The 13,401-nt window shown below is 52.3% G+C and overlaps 4 protein-coding genes across 4 annotated transcripts; 1 reads left to right on the top strand and 3 right to left on the bottom strand.

The window, feature by feature from the left end:
* Positions 1 to 615: 615 nt before the first annotated feature.
* On the bottom strand, positions 616 to 1,017 carry M406DRAFT_57161 (uncharacterized protein; the record flags this gene model as incomplete). The annotated part of the gene is made up of 1 exon (XM_040924580.1): positions 616 to 1,017. A coding segment is annotated over exon 1 (230 nt), but the record flags the coding sequence as incomplete, so codon positions are not given.
* Positions 1,018 to 1,633: 616 nt separating this feature from the next.
* Positions 1,634 to 3,005, bottom strand: M406DRAFT_353706 (uncharacterized protein; the record flags this gene model as incomplete). The annotated part of the gene is made up of 2 exons (XM_040922781.1): positions 1,634 to 2,662; positions 2,772 to 3,005. 2 exons carry the CDS (start codon positions 3,003 to 3,005, stop codon positions 1,634 to 1,636), a joined length of 1,263 nt encoding a protein of 420 aa, XP_040772080.1.
* Positions 3,006 to 6,735: 3,730 nt separating this feature from the next.
* On the top strand, positions 6,736 to 6,978 carry M406DRAFT_48149 (uncharacterized protein; the record flags this gene model as incomplete). Its single annotated transcript, XM_040924354.1, has 1 exon — positions 6,736 to 6,978. One exon carries the CDS (start codon positions 6,736 to 6,738, stop codon positions 6,976 to 6,978), a length of 243 nt encoding a protein of 80 aa, XP_040772079.1.
* A 1,183-nt stretch (positions 6,979 to 8,161) lies between these two features.
* On the bottom strand, positions 8,162 to 9,942 carry M406DRAFT_283033 (NAD(P)-binding protein; the record flags this gene model as incomplete). The annotated part of the gene is made up of 4 exons (XM_040918500.1): positions 8,162 to 8,640; positions 8,743 to 9,328; positions 9,626 to 9,770; positions 9,913 to 9,942. The coding sequence occupies 4 exons, from the start codon at positions 9,940 to 9,942 to the stop codon at positions 8,577 to 8,579; spliced, it is 825 nt and encodes a 274-aa protein (XP_040772078.1). The 3' UTR covers positions 8,162 to 8,576.
* Positions 9,943 to 13,401: the final 3,459 nt, after the last annotated feature.

Here is a 13,401-nt window from a genome sequence, read left to right as displayed (position 1 = left end):
ACGACACACGTTTGTCCTGAGGCCTGACAGGCCGTCGCCGAACAGATATGAGCCCTAAGTCGGTATTGCTGCACCGGCGTTTTCACAACACAAGCCTTCCCCTCACTATGCCTCTATGCAAAGAGCCTGCAATTCTCATCTACGTACCGTTACATCTTCCACTTTTTTTCAGCTTGGGCGGCCCTGCTGTGGTTACGATAGACTCATTATCCGGAGAAAATCAGCCATCCGTGTACGGCAGCAGCGCATAATGGATATAGTACGGACCACTCCCGAGCAGGTGTCCGTGGAAGCGTTTTCTCGGAACAGCCTCGTCCTCGTGTGCAGCCAGTAATTTTCCCGTGATGGCTCGGTGGTCGACTTTTCAAGAGACATGTGCTGGCATACGGGTCCTGTGGCGTGCCTCTTCACTTCTTATGCACATAACCAGTGGCAACTCTCTCCTCAACTTTTCCTTTTTCTTGTGTTCTTTTCCACTTCTGCGAGAACAATTCGCCAGCATTTTCCGGTTGGGATGGACCGATTCGTTGATTTCGATTCAGGAGTAATACGGTTACGGAAGGAAGGGATGGAAGCTGGCGTTGTGCTCACCCGTTATCATTCTTTTTTCCTCTCCCTTTTTTTGTCTTTTTGTTCTCGGATTCGCCTTCACCCCACTCACGCATGGAAGGGCCTGACGGACTCACGACTTGGGAATGCCCATTGGGATAGATAGACACTGCCGTGTTAGGAGGACCAGTACTGACTGATTTCGAAGGAAGGCAGATGGGTTTGACTGCCAGTGGGCTGGACGGGCGGACATCGTCAGATAGGTCAGGATCACCGATAGTGAGCATGCGTAGCATATGGGAACGTGCTCATTCAAAATGGCCAAGCATGTGTCGGACAGGAATAAGCAGCGGTCAATGCACAGGCATGATAATGCGCAGGCATGTCACATAGAGATGGTAGCGGGAGCAGTACTACTACCCACGTGCTCAATTAGCGAAATGGAAATACCGAGATTGACGTATCTTCAATCTGATGTTCTCCTGGGCAGTGACTTTTAGTCCAGGGGCAAGCTGGATCAAGGATCGAGATCCAGTGATAGATAAGTGTACGGGGATGGGTGGCTCAGAGAATATTGATGAAGACGACGAGGTAGGCAGTCTCTTCGCAGTCGTCATTTTAAGAGTATCCTTTTGTGGAATATACACATATCTAGGCTTTGTACACCTTCTGCAAGTCCTGCTTTCTTTCCTATAGGACTCTCGGCAGGACTTGATGCCAAATCGTTCTCCTCTCTATGGAGATGGATGGGATTAGCTGCTGAATCTCTTCCCTTGTGTCTGAACTTGATAGATGGGTAGGTATATGTGTAACAGAGGGGAGCAAAGTGGCCAGCCTCCCTCCCCCCCTCCCCCCCTCTTCCCCAAACCCCCGGCCCTTGATCTTTCTCGCGGAGAAGGTAATTGGTCCTGAGATCTTGATGATAAATAAGAAACCATTGTATAGATCTTTCCCGGCTCACCTGCAAAGGGAAAGAGGGGAAACATTCGTGGCGCCGAGTGGAAGCTATGACGAATCGGCTATCTGCCGATTTTTTCCCCTTCCAGTTTTGTTTTAGTTTTGTCTCTCCTTCCATCGCCCCCTCTCACACCCTCCCCTGCGAGCCCCAGCCCAGCTCCAAGATCCTCTCGACATGTGCCACCAGACGCGGGCAGTCGTCTCGCACAATGTGCCGCAGCGTGTCGTCCCCCCAGGTGGTGCCGGCGGGGGTGTAGTCGTCGTGCAGGATGAGGTAGGTGTAGCTGAAGACGGCGGCGTCGAAGAGGGTCGGGTTGGGGCTGCCGAAGAACCATGGGCCTCCAGCAGCAGCACCACCTGTTGCTGCTGCTTCTTGTCCTCTTTCTTCATGTTCTAGCTCTTCTTCTTCTTCTGGGCTCGGACTAGTACCAGCTACAGCCTCAGCCCCGGCCGCAGACAGAACTGCTTCCAGCGCCGTGAACGCTCTTCGCGCATCCTCGTAGACCTTGGCCGGGTCGACCGCCGGCCTGCCTCCCAAGACCCATGTGAGCAGGTCCCCGCCGCCCAAGCTCCCCAGTGACAGCGACCAGCCTCCTCCTCCTCCTCCTGCTGCTGCTGCTGCTGCTCCTTCGGCGGCACTCGTTGTCGTCGTCGCACCGCCCCCAGAGGCGCGGACAATCTCGGCGCGGGCGGCAGTGCGGAGCTGGGTGAGCAGGGCACGGCGGACGAGGGGGGAGCGGGAGGTTGGGTCGACGTAGAGACTGCGCAGGACAGGCTCGTTGGGAGGGGAGAGGTAGAGGGTGTAGAGCCAGGCGCTGCGGATGGCGGTATCGAGGAGGGACTGGTAGACCTGTTGCCGATGGTAGCGGGCGTCGGGGGTTGTTGCGGCGGATGAGACCGGCTGTTGCTGTTGCTGCTGCTGGGAGGAGGAGGAGGAGGAGGAGGAGGAGGAAGAAGAAGAAGGGGGGAGCGAGCCGTGCTGTCTGGCGTACGAGTCTAGGCGGGAGGAGGGAATAGGGAGGAGGTGACGGGCGTCGAGGCGGTGCTCTGGGGTCGATGGGAGGGCGGCCTGAAGAAAAGGGAGAGAGCCCGTCGGGGAGGCGTGGTTGGTGGAGGGTTGGAGGTTGTGTTCGATGGAGGCGAGGCGGAGGTAGGTCTGGTGTATGTGTATGTATGCAAAGATGTCAGTTTGTTGGGTGAATCTTTGCAGCAGAAGGGAGGAAGAGGAGGGCACAGAAGGACAGGGAGAAGGAGAAGGAACTGACCTGCCACTTCAGACACGAGGGGTTGAAGCTCGGCCGTCCCCTCGCGGCGTCCTCCTCGGAGATGAAGACATGGAGAGTAGGAAGGTCACTTGATGTGGGTGACCGGCGCGGGAGCTCGTTGGGAGGGTAGGCGACGAGGGGCACGGCGGCGAACAGGCGCTGGAGGGGAGAGGGGATGGACGGGATCCAGCTCCTTGAGGAGTCCCTGGTGCCGGGCTGGTGGGCAGATGTCATCGCATCGCCTTGTAAGGGTCGCGTATTCTCTTCGTTTGTCAGGTGATGTGGTGGCGGCAGCTTGTTGCTTGCTCGTGGGGAGACACAACCCCGGTTGGCGTCTTCTAGAAGCTTTGACCTGGGTTGTTTGTGTGGGTTGGATTCGAGCCGCCTTGGCGAGCAAGGGGTGTTAAGGCCGGGGCGGGGTGAGGGGTGTGGTTCTAGAACGAAAGCAGGCCCTTCTCAGTTGTTATACAGGATGACGTATAAGAATACAGTTTCGCCTTAATGGGGTGTACGAAACTTTTTGGGTGGGTGGTGTGGGTATGGAGCAAGGATGAGATAGAGAATAGAAGAAAAAAGTATAAGAGAAGGGGAAAAAAAAATTGCAAGGCGAGGCTGAGAGTGGCTGGACTGACGTCGTGCGAGGCTGCAACAGCGGTCAGGGAAGAGGTACGATAGCGCGTGTCGGTGCTTGGGAAGGCCGGCCCGAGGCATGCGGCGAGAGTTTACCCGGGTCTCCACTGCATCTATTCGATTGGGACCTGCATTTGGTCTGCATCCTGTGCCTGCGTGCTGCATCTTCTCTCTACACCTCCCCTTCCCCTGTTCTTCCTAATTGATGCTCTTCCTTTCCAGAGCAAATACGATATCGTGTTGTTGTAATTGGATTGACAGAACAGTACTGTGCCTGGTCCTGAACAGGGAGTATACATGACCCTTCTTGTCAAGCATAGATCATGTAAATTTCCATGAGTATCACGATACGTACATAGATCTGCAGGGTGTCTACAGATAGTTTATACTATGTTGTATCGTGTATACGGTAGCGGTTATTCTCGCGCTACAGAGATGGCTTACACGTTCGAGGCCCTGCCTGCCTTGTCTGCGACCCTCAGCGCTAGAGGAGATGATAAACGGACTGAATTTAAGTAAACAATAAAGAGAAAGGAAAAGGTTACTATGGACTAGTAGAAGAGTAAGGGAGGGGCATGGGTCCAAAAAAGAAAGAGAAAAAAAAAAGTCTGCTCTTGACGCAAAACTCAAAATTCAGGGTCCAACACGCACGACTCGATACAAGTACATAGTAGTCCTCCATAGGAGTCCTCGATTTGTGGCCCTGCAACTCGGCGAAATATCCCTGACCCTCGATCAACTGCTCCCCCTGATCACCTCTCGGAAAGAAAGGGATAAAAACTTCCTCGCTCTGTCGAGGCGGTGATGATTGTATGAGGCGAGTGAGGACGCAAGATGGCCGAAATCCACCGAGGTACAACGACGGGGTAGCGAGTTTCTCTAGCGCAGCCCACTGCATGACATGGGCCGTTTTCTCTCTCTTCCTTCTTTCTCTCTATCCCACCCGGAATTTCCCGCCTGGCGGTATACATCGTACTGTAGTATGACAGGAATCCAGCCGTCGTATCGCCGGTACCATGTACTTACTATCTCGGCCCTATCTAGCCCATCATCTCAGTGCTCCCTTGCCTTGTCGCCCGCTCGCTTTTAATAGCCTCCGATGCCTTGTTTTCCCAAGAACAAGCAATTTAACGAAGGGAATGACGAGAGAGAGAAAGAGAGAAAGAAAGGGAGAGAGATCGTGATGAATCGAAGCAGGGGGGGGGGGAGAACAAGTCCGGAAGCGGCCCTCTTTCCAAGGCACTTCGCGTCCTAGCTAGTTGGAGTAGCCAGGGGGGACACAGAGAGAGAGACTGAGACGAGGAGGCTACTTGGTTGTGTCATGGGCAGATGAATGGCTCAGGTGGCATATTCTTATCTTGCTCTCAGGGTTTAGGCCCTCGGAAAAATGATGATGATGTAGAGATATGAGCATCTCTGTTTCTTTTCTCCCTTGCTGCATTGCATAAGAGAAGATGAAGAAAACAGAAGGGGCGAGGTAACATGGGCTGATGTGATGCATTTTCGTAGCCGTCCCCATCTGGAAAGAAGGAGGAAAAAAGGTCTTGATCAGGCCTCCATCCTCGAATGATGCGATGCAGTGCGGTACCGCACTTGGCGCTGCCTAGAGTACTACCGCGTTTTTTCTTTAAAGTATTCCCTGTAGTAAATGGCATGCACAAGATACAACGTACAGGAGATCATGCCCCTTTTGTGCAGATCCGTCCAAACAAAAGGTACACCCAACGCGGGGCCCCACACGCAGATCCCTCGGCTGTTGCACGCCTGAAGGGAGGTGCTAGTCCTGTCAAGCCAATGTACCCCCTGTTAAGTGCAGGATCCTCGACCACACTAACTCGTTCCACTCCTCCGTACGATCTCCTGCATAGAGTTGTCGCCCTGGCTGCTGTGCCTTGGCCCTGCCTCGGCGGGCACGCGGGGTCCTGCATTTGACAATGAAGTATCTCTGGTGGGACAAACTAAAGTTCTATATTTCTCTATCTCTTTCTCTTTGAGGTGAGGAGGGAGGAAATCAGAAAGCAAACAAATCTGCCCTGCAGCACGTGTTCTCGATGTACGGACAACGTAGCAAATACGGAAAAGATAATCTCCGCCAGAGAGGAAACAAAGAAGCATTATTGATAGTAGTAGAAGACAAGGTCTGACTCGAGGTCGAGAAGAGAGGGGAGGTCCTTGTCCTTCCCCCCCATCATCGTCACCACGCACTCTCACACACTCAGCCAGGCCCGTTCTGCCGACCCAGTGCGCGCGCAGCCTTGAAATATCCACAGCAGCTTGGGGCGGTATCCACTTCGTTTTCTTTTCTCTTTTCGCATTCTTGTCGTCTCTGCCTCTCTCGCGGCCTCGCTTTCTGCTTGTATCGCCCCAGGCTGGATTTCATCTTCAAGGTTTCTCCCTTTTCTGCCCTTCTTCTTCCTATCCCTCCTATCGCTCTGCCGACAGGGGACTGGGTTATACATGAACAAAAGAGTTTTACCCCACACACTTCGGCTCGGCAGAGTACCGATCTTCTTGGGGGCTTGACTGTGAAATCTTGAAAAAGGAAGAGCAAAGACTCATATACACACACCCTTTTTCTCTCTCTCTATCCTCGGTCTATTCTCTCCCCCGTCTTCTCCTCTCCTACAACAACCAACTAAAGACAGACCAAGACGTATCTCATGTGCCAAAACTACACCATTTCAAACCCAAACCTTATCTGGATCTGATCTCATCCACTCCAATCCAGCTCATTGTCCGGTCCAGTTCAGCTCAGGACGAACCAGTCCAGAAAAAGGAACACACAGCGTCTGCCTTGCGTAGTAACATATGATTACTCCTACCACCACTCAATAATACGCTCCCTCCCTTCCGTCGGAGACCTCGCGTGCTTTCTTTCTTGTTCTCGCCTCGCACTACTCCACATCTCCCACCTCGTTCATCTCGCCTGACCTCGCCTCGCCATACATACCTCCACCTTTGACTCTCTCCTGACTCCTCTTATCTCATCCGCCGTCCTATCGTCATCCTCACCACCATCGTCATCCGCCTCGCCGTTTCAGCAGATCTTGGTCCCACACCCCTCGATTTTTCGCCCACCTGAACATCCTACCAAAGTACACGAGCTGCCTCCACCGCAACTTCCCACGAGGAAGAGGAAGGAAAGACCCGAGCTGAACCCTAGCCCGTTGCCTCTCTTTTATCACCAGTCCCTCTACACATACAAGAAGGAGCGACCAACTACTGCCGCCGCATCTCGAACCATAGTCGTGGAGCTTCTCCCACCACCAACCCCACCCTTCAATCATCTTCTTTCTCTCATACACACTCAACCAAACCAAAGAAGAAAATAATCATGGACGCCCCGCTCTCGTCGCCCACTCACCAGCAAGCCCAACCCCCGACCAACTGGCCGCAGACGCAGGCGGCCAAGGGGAGCTTCGGCGCCATTCCCCCGCCCCCCGCCCCCAGGGACGTACCAATGAAGAATCCCTCGACCGACACGTTCCTCAAGGACTTCACGCTGGTTGCTGAGGCTGCCAAGCGCGCGCAGGTGGCTGTCATGATCAGGGATCTCGAGAACGTTGGGCTGTCATAAATGAGAGGCAGACAAGAGAGACCTCAGGTGTGGTGTTGGGTTGGATGGAAGGGGGGACACGACTTAGCCTTGGGATGGAGAGACCAGAAGAACATCCACCCTCTCGTATTCCACAATGTTTGGATGGGAAAGGGGGGGGGGGGGGCAAGTGGACTTCTGAACTGGTGGTCGGCCTGGTGGTGCTGTTTGCGGTCTGTGTCGTGCACGACTTGGGCTCCTTGCCCCAAGGGCACAGGTTCATGCTGTGCAGCACCCCGCCTCGCACAATCCTGGGATGGGACGCGGCCAATTCCAAGAGGGGTGTTTCTTTCCCTCTTTGCACCCACGAACATGAGCTCCCACAAGTCGCAAGGGTTGTTACCGATTCAGACGCTCCTGTCACCCAACAAGGAGAGTCTCTGAGTCGTCCCGTCGACATGTCGAAGCCATGGAGGAGAGCGCTTCTGTATTCACTCCTTCTCCCCCCCACCCCCCTCCCCTCCTCTCTCGGCCCCAAACCACAACTGTCGACTCGATCTTGTTGGTATCGGAACACCAAGAACACGATGCATGGGACGATCCACTAGGACGATGCCACCGAGCTCATCCAGCATGCGGGCCCAGAATAAGCAAAGAGCAACAAAACAATTATAAATAAAAAAAATACGAAGCGCACGGTCGGGAAATAACAGCATACCTAGGACGGAAAGGCCGGTTTAGGCAGGCAGGCAGGCGCATGGAGTTGGCACAGGGTGCTTCAATGATATCCCTTTTTCGGCCTCTTTTTTCTTTGTTTCTCTTTTATTTCCTCTTCTCTTTTAAATCCTGCATGCCTGAATTATTCTCATATATTTCCCTCTTTCTTGTTTCCTCTTGCATGTTCATGGTACATTTCTTTCTTAGTCTTGCTTGTATCAAGAGAGAGGCTATTCATATCGACCTGGGTGATCAAAGAGCTGGATGGACGGGCCGGTCGGCTTGTTCCTGGGCTTACAGACTAGAGATCGGTACAGAACCTTTCCAAGCCTCCTTCCCTCAGTGGCTTCATAGAATTATTTCATCATGGTCAGACAGGGGCATGGCATCAGAGAGGTCATGGGCAATGGATTTTAAAGATACAAAAACCCCCCACAAAGGTCAGACTGGGAGACAGAGAGGCGGGAGGCAGGTACTAGATTAAGGGGGAGCGCGGAGTTTTCTAATAGGACCAAGTCTAGTGTGTTACAAATTTATGAGAGATGACTAGAAGCCCTTTCTATTGAGGTGGGCCTGATTCTACATATTTTCTCATTGTGCGCCTCACTCGCATGGTATGGTTGGCTGTGACCTGACACCCCTTCCCCCCCCCCCTTTTTTTTTTTCTTTTTTTCTTTCTCCCCTCCATGATGCTGTACAGTCCGTACCCTCTGTCTCATGAGGCTTCTCTCACCCAGCTCGTAACTCCATCGCTTCATCCAGAAAGGCGGAAGACACAGGCACACCACAAGGCAGAGCGAGGATCCCAGCCCAGCAGCATGCAAGCTGGGGAATAAAGTGATCCTCATACAGTAGAATCCACTCGTGGCCCAAGTCTTCATTGAGTCAAGAACCGCCTACCCAGTCGAGCTTCTTTGTATTATTTACAGTCTAGAGAGCAGGTGTATACCGCCGTCCAGGGTGAGCGTCGCACCGTTCACGAAAGCACTGTGGCATGTCAGCATATTGCACACCCCATTGCTGTCCTATCACTCCCCGACAAGAGAAAGAAGGGAAGGAAGAATGAGAAAGAAGGAAAACAAGACTCACCCTGCCCGCCCAGACAGGAAAAGACAAGCACCCGCAGCATCCTCAGGGGTCCCGATGCGGCCCAAGGGGTTCGCCTCCGCCAGCTCCTTCCCCGCACTATCCAGCACCGCCTTCATCATCTTGCTAGGGAACGGCCCGCAGGCAAGCGTATTCACCGTGATCCCCCTCGGGCCCAGCGCCACCGCCGAGGTGCGTGTCAGCTGGTGCAGGCCCGCTTTGCTCGCGCTGTAGGCATAGTTCTCGATGGTCGGGACGCGGATGGCGTCAATGCTGCCGATGTTGATTACGCGCGCAGGGTCGTCGTCACCACCGCCGCCGCCGCGCTTGCTTGCTTTCTCCAGGAGAGGGGCCAGGAGCTGCGTCAGCGTGAAGACGCGCTGCAGGTTCAGGGTGAGAAGCTTGGTCCAGGCGTGGTCTGGGTGGGTGTCGAAGGAGTCGCCCCATGCGGCGCCCGAGTTGTTGATGAGGATGTGCAGGCCTTCACGGTCGCCCTCGCGGCGGGTGAGCTCGGCGGCGAGGGATTTGCAGGCTTCTAGGGACTGGAGGTCGGCTGGGAGGGCGATGGCGCTGCCGCCGGATTGTTGTCCTGGAGAAGATCAGCCTGGGGGCTCTTTTACTTGGTAGTTGGACTGCTTGTAAGGCTGCAATCTCAAGTCTTCTGCTTAGAAGATAGTGGCAAAAGATGCTATGAGAGGCTGTCTCTGCTGCTTGCGGAGGAGATAAGGGGGGTTCAACACAAGAGGTCGAGCAAGGGTCTGTTTCTCACAGCTTGACGAGGCTGCTCTACCTCATCAGGAACAACCTAGCTGAGGAAACAAATACGCAACGAATAGAGAGAAGAAAAAAGACCCTCTCGGCCTTGTCACCATGCAGTGATACGTACCGAGAGCGGTGAGTTCCGCCGCGGCCTTCTCACAGGCCTTGCCGTCTCTCGACGAGATGTACACCTTTGCACCATTCGCCACAAAACCCTCCGAGATCATACGACCGATGCCCTTTGCCCCGCCCGTGACGAGCACCACCTTGCCCTGATTGTGTTGTGGCTTTAGCAAAGTCTCTCTCAGCCAAAAAAAGAAAGGGAGGAAATAGAATACGAATAAGAGAAGTGTAACGGAGGAGTGGTTTCTTGGTTTTCTTCTCCGTCGCGCTCTCTCTGTGGAATTCACTCACTTTGACGTTGAAAAGGGAGTTGACATCCATGTTGGTCCGAATGAGGAAATTCAGTTGGGATCTGAGATGAGGAAGAATGAAATTATTTATTCTATCCAAAGCAGTCAAAAGGGAAGGAAAGAAGAAGAACAAGCAAGGACAAAGAGGTTCACTGTACAGTGGGAGGGTTTCTGTACACGCAGTACACCGTTATTACAGCGTCCGCCCGGACCAAGCAGATGAGCCGAGGCTCTTTCCCCATTGTATTGTACAGCAGAGCCCCTTGTAACGGGTATAATGCGGTCCTGGGTGGCCGCATTTTGATTCGCCCGCACCGGGCCCGCTGCAGGGGTTTGATAGCAGCTCTTGTGCCATAGTATGTATACTGGTATAAACCGAGTTTGAAATATCGACAGCATTTAATAGGGAATGGCTTGTTCACTATGGGAAGACATCCTGTATTTGGGGCTGCACATGCTATGCATAATTTAGACACTTAGAAATAACTTAAAACTTCTTCCACATCTTCTTTTTGCAAGTCACATCATCAGCGCTCGCCCGTCCAGGTCCAGCTTTTGTTATGTAATCCAGCTTACACGCATATACAAACGAGAGCTGTCTTGCTCCCTGTTGTTACCTCAGGACGGACTTCTTCCGGTCCCTTCTCAAGCTCATATTTACTGCAAAATATATACCAAGCAGAGACCCACAAGATGGCAACAGTCGTCGAAGATCTGCCGACCGAGCTGGTTGAGTGCAAAGTTACAGCTCTGGGCCCAAGCGATATCGCTTCCCTCCGTCTAACCTGCCGGGCTGTAGAGCGCAAAGCTTCCTGTGGCTCCTACACCACCTTCTCCAAATGCAAGAACATCCAACTGACAATGACAGCACTCTGAAAGCTGGTGGGTCTCACAGGCCAAAGCTACCTAGGGTGTCTCTTGCAAGACTGCACCATCATAGGCATCGTACTACTGGGATGGGCATCGCAGCAGATCCCAAGGCCCTCCTTCTCTTGGCCGTGGCTTTTCGAGACATCAAGCAACACTCCGAGAGTGGCGGAACTCCTCACTACACCTTGATATTGATGCAAGTTTCCAGGACGATAAGGAGGTCCTGGCGCTCGCTCAACCTAGCACAAGTCACCGCTCCTGGAAAGCTGTCTGGGATGACGCGGCGTACAGCTTCAGCATGGCAATGACAGTGCTGGACGAGGTTGAGCTATCCTTACATGAGAATCTCCATCTTTCTCAGCAAGCCCAAGGCTTATAGTCTTGCGTGCGATGTCTTTCTGGCCACCGTCCGCGGCCTGAAATCAAACAATGTCCTGGAATCCACTTAAGGAGCTGTCGCTGGGGCTGTCAGTGTCAAGTACGAGGGGGCCCCGGCTCTGCGGATAGGATGTCGGGATGGTGGCCGCAAGAGCGGATTCAAATCCAATGGTGCCGCCATGTGACGAGTGAACTTCTGCAGTTGTCGCATTTGATGCTAAATCTGCATGCGCCCCAGCTGCACTGGTACAATATCAGGTAATACGCATCCATTTTCATCCCTCCGGCCAACGACGGACGTTCATCATCATCACCGCTCGAAGAAGAACTTCAAGGCTAGCAAGGCTATCATCTTTCCCAAAGATATCAGGGTGACCAAAGATTACACCACCCCAATTCCGACCTCGCCAGCTTTGGTTTTCAATCACGAGGCCCCCGAGGATATTCATCACAAGCTGCACAACAGAGCAGCTCGCACCAGCTCCAAATCTGGAACAACGCGGCTCGGAGACTTTGGCTTGCACAGTGTATACTTGTCAGGATCCAAATCTGCTGCAATTCCTGCAGGAAGTGGCGTCTCGCAGCATTCACAGTGCCGTACTGGAATATCTCACAGTACAAGAATGCCTGGTCACTAGTTACCAACTGGATGATGTGCATGAGAGGAATCGCTTGGAACATTTCGATATCCTGGGAAAGTCAAAGGGTATTTATAACAACGGCTATCTGGGACACGATGCCTTAACCTGAGGACTTTCTGATGCGAAGACAGGTGTGCGATACTAGTTCGCAACGGAACTGGTTTAAGCGACCGAGCAATTTTTTGCAGTGCTACCAGGACAAGGAGCAAAAATACTGGCTACCTTGGAGCTATAGATGAAGATGAAGATAATTTCCATACCTTGAGGTTCAGTACAGAGGTCCAATAATACAGAGGTGTAATGAGGCCAGTTTGTCTATAGTTGTGAAGGCTATCTAGCAGCAGAACACACGGCCATTCGATGCATATGTCGTATTTACCGTTCTAAAGAATGAGAAGACATCATATCACTCGGGCTTACCCCTATGACCAAGCCATTGGCTTGCAACATACTCACCAAACAGGCTGCTACACTGACCTGCATAACGACAGTTGAGTCAGTTGAGGCTAAACTCGGTTACAATGTTTCTTCCCCGACGAATATCCTGTATGTAAAGCGCAGAGATTAAGTAGTTGCTAATTCTGCCCTCTTCTGGAATTTGTTTAATGAACTACTGTAATGTACAGCCGAGGAAAGCTCGCATAAATCCCAGCGCAGTGATACAAGCATTGCCAAGAATAAATCGGGGAAAAGGAAGGGATCCATGCACCCAGATCCTGTAGTAATTTACATACAAAATAAGTAGAATTAGAAGCCTTCTCAGGCCTAGAGTATTCCTCACTATGGCCTAGTCCATCAACTGATGATCCTGTTCTGTCTCCCTTCTCCACCTGGCCGGCAATCCTGCGTCGCTTGCGTCCGGGGGCTTAGTGATTCTCCACAGTTGAATCCCTCTCATGGGATTTTTGTCCTTTGCAATATCACTTTGGCAGGGCGTTGCAGCACACTTGGAACGGCCGGGCAGGCCGGGCGGGCTTGGTGGACAAGCTTTGTGGACAAGCTTTGTGACACTTTACTCAGCACTGTCAGCCTCTTGTTCTGATGTCTTCCCCTAGGTGTTGAAAGGGGGTTGAGATGTTGGACGTGTTCCCTGCCTGCTGACAGGAAAAGTCTCGAGATGATCTAATACGGCTGCTTATTAATTAAGGTCAGCTCGGTATGTCTTGCCGGTTGAATTGTTTGCATTACATACCATGCAATGTAATCAAACCGCGGAAAGCGTATCTCGCCCTTTGTTTGTACTTTTAGGTAAACAATATTTATTTGAGAGGGGGAAGATGAGGGTGGTGAGTTTCAAGAACGTGTTTACAAAGGGCAGTCCTTTGGCACATGAACACTAGCGAATTGTCACTCTGTGGATCATGACAGACTCTGGAAGTTGACATTGAGTATCTAGATAGCCAAAAGATACCTGATTAGTCGACCTTGATTCCGACATCTGATCATGCATTGCTGCTTGGTTTCATTACGAAGTCAGTCTATATACTCAAGTAAATCCATGGCTCGGAATTACTATCGAGTAATTAGACACCATAGTCCCTCAATGTACTTCAGCTCCTCAACTGAATATTAACCAAACACAACACTCAGTTTGAGCAAAA

Source organism: Cryphonectria parasitica (assembly GCF_011745365.1).
Source record: "Cryphonectria parasitica EP155 unplaced genomic scaffold M406scaffold_9, whole genome shotgun sequence".
NCBI lineage: Eukaryota > Fungi > Ascomycota > Sordariomycetes > Diaporthales > Cryphonectriaceae > Cryphonectria > Cryphonectria parasitica.
This window is presented reverse-complemented; position numbering and strand designations above follow the sequence as displayed.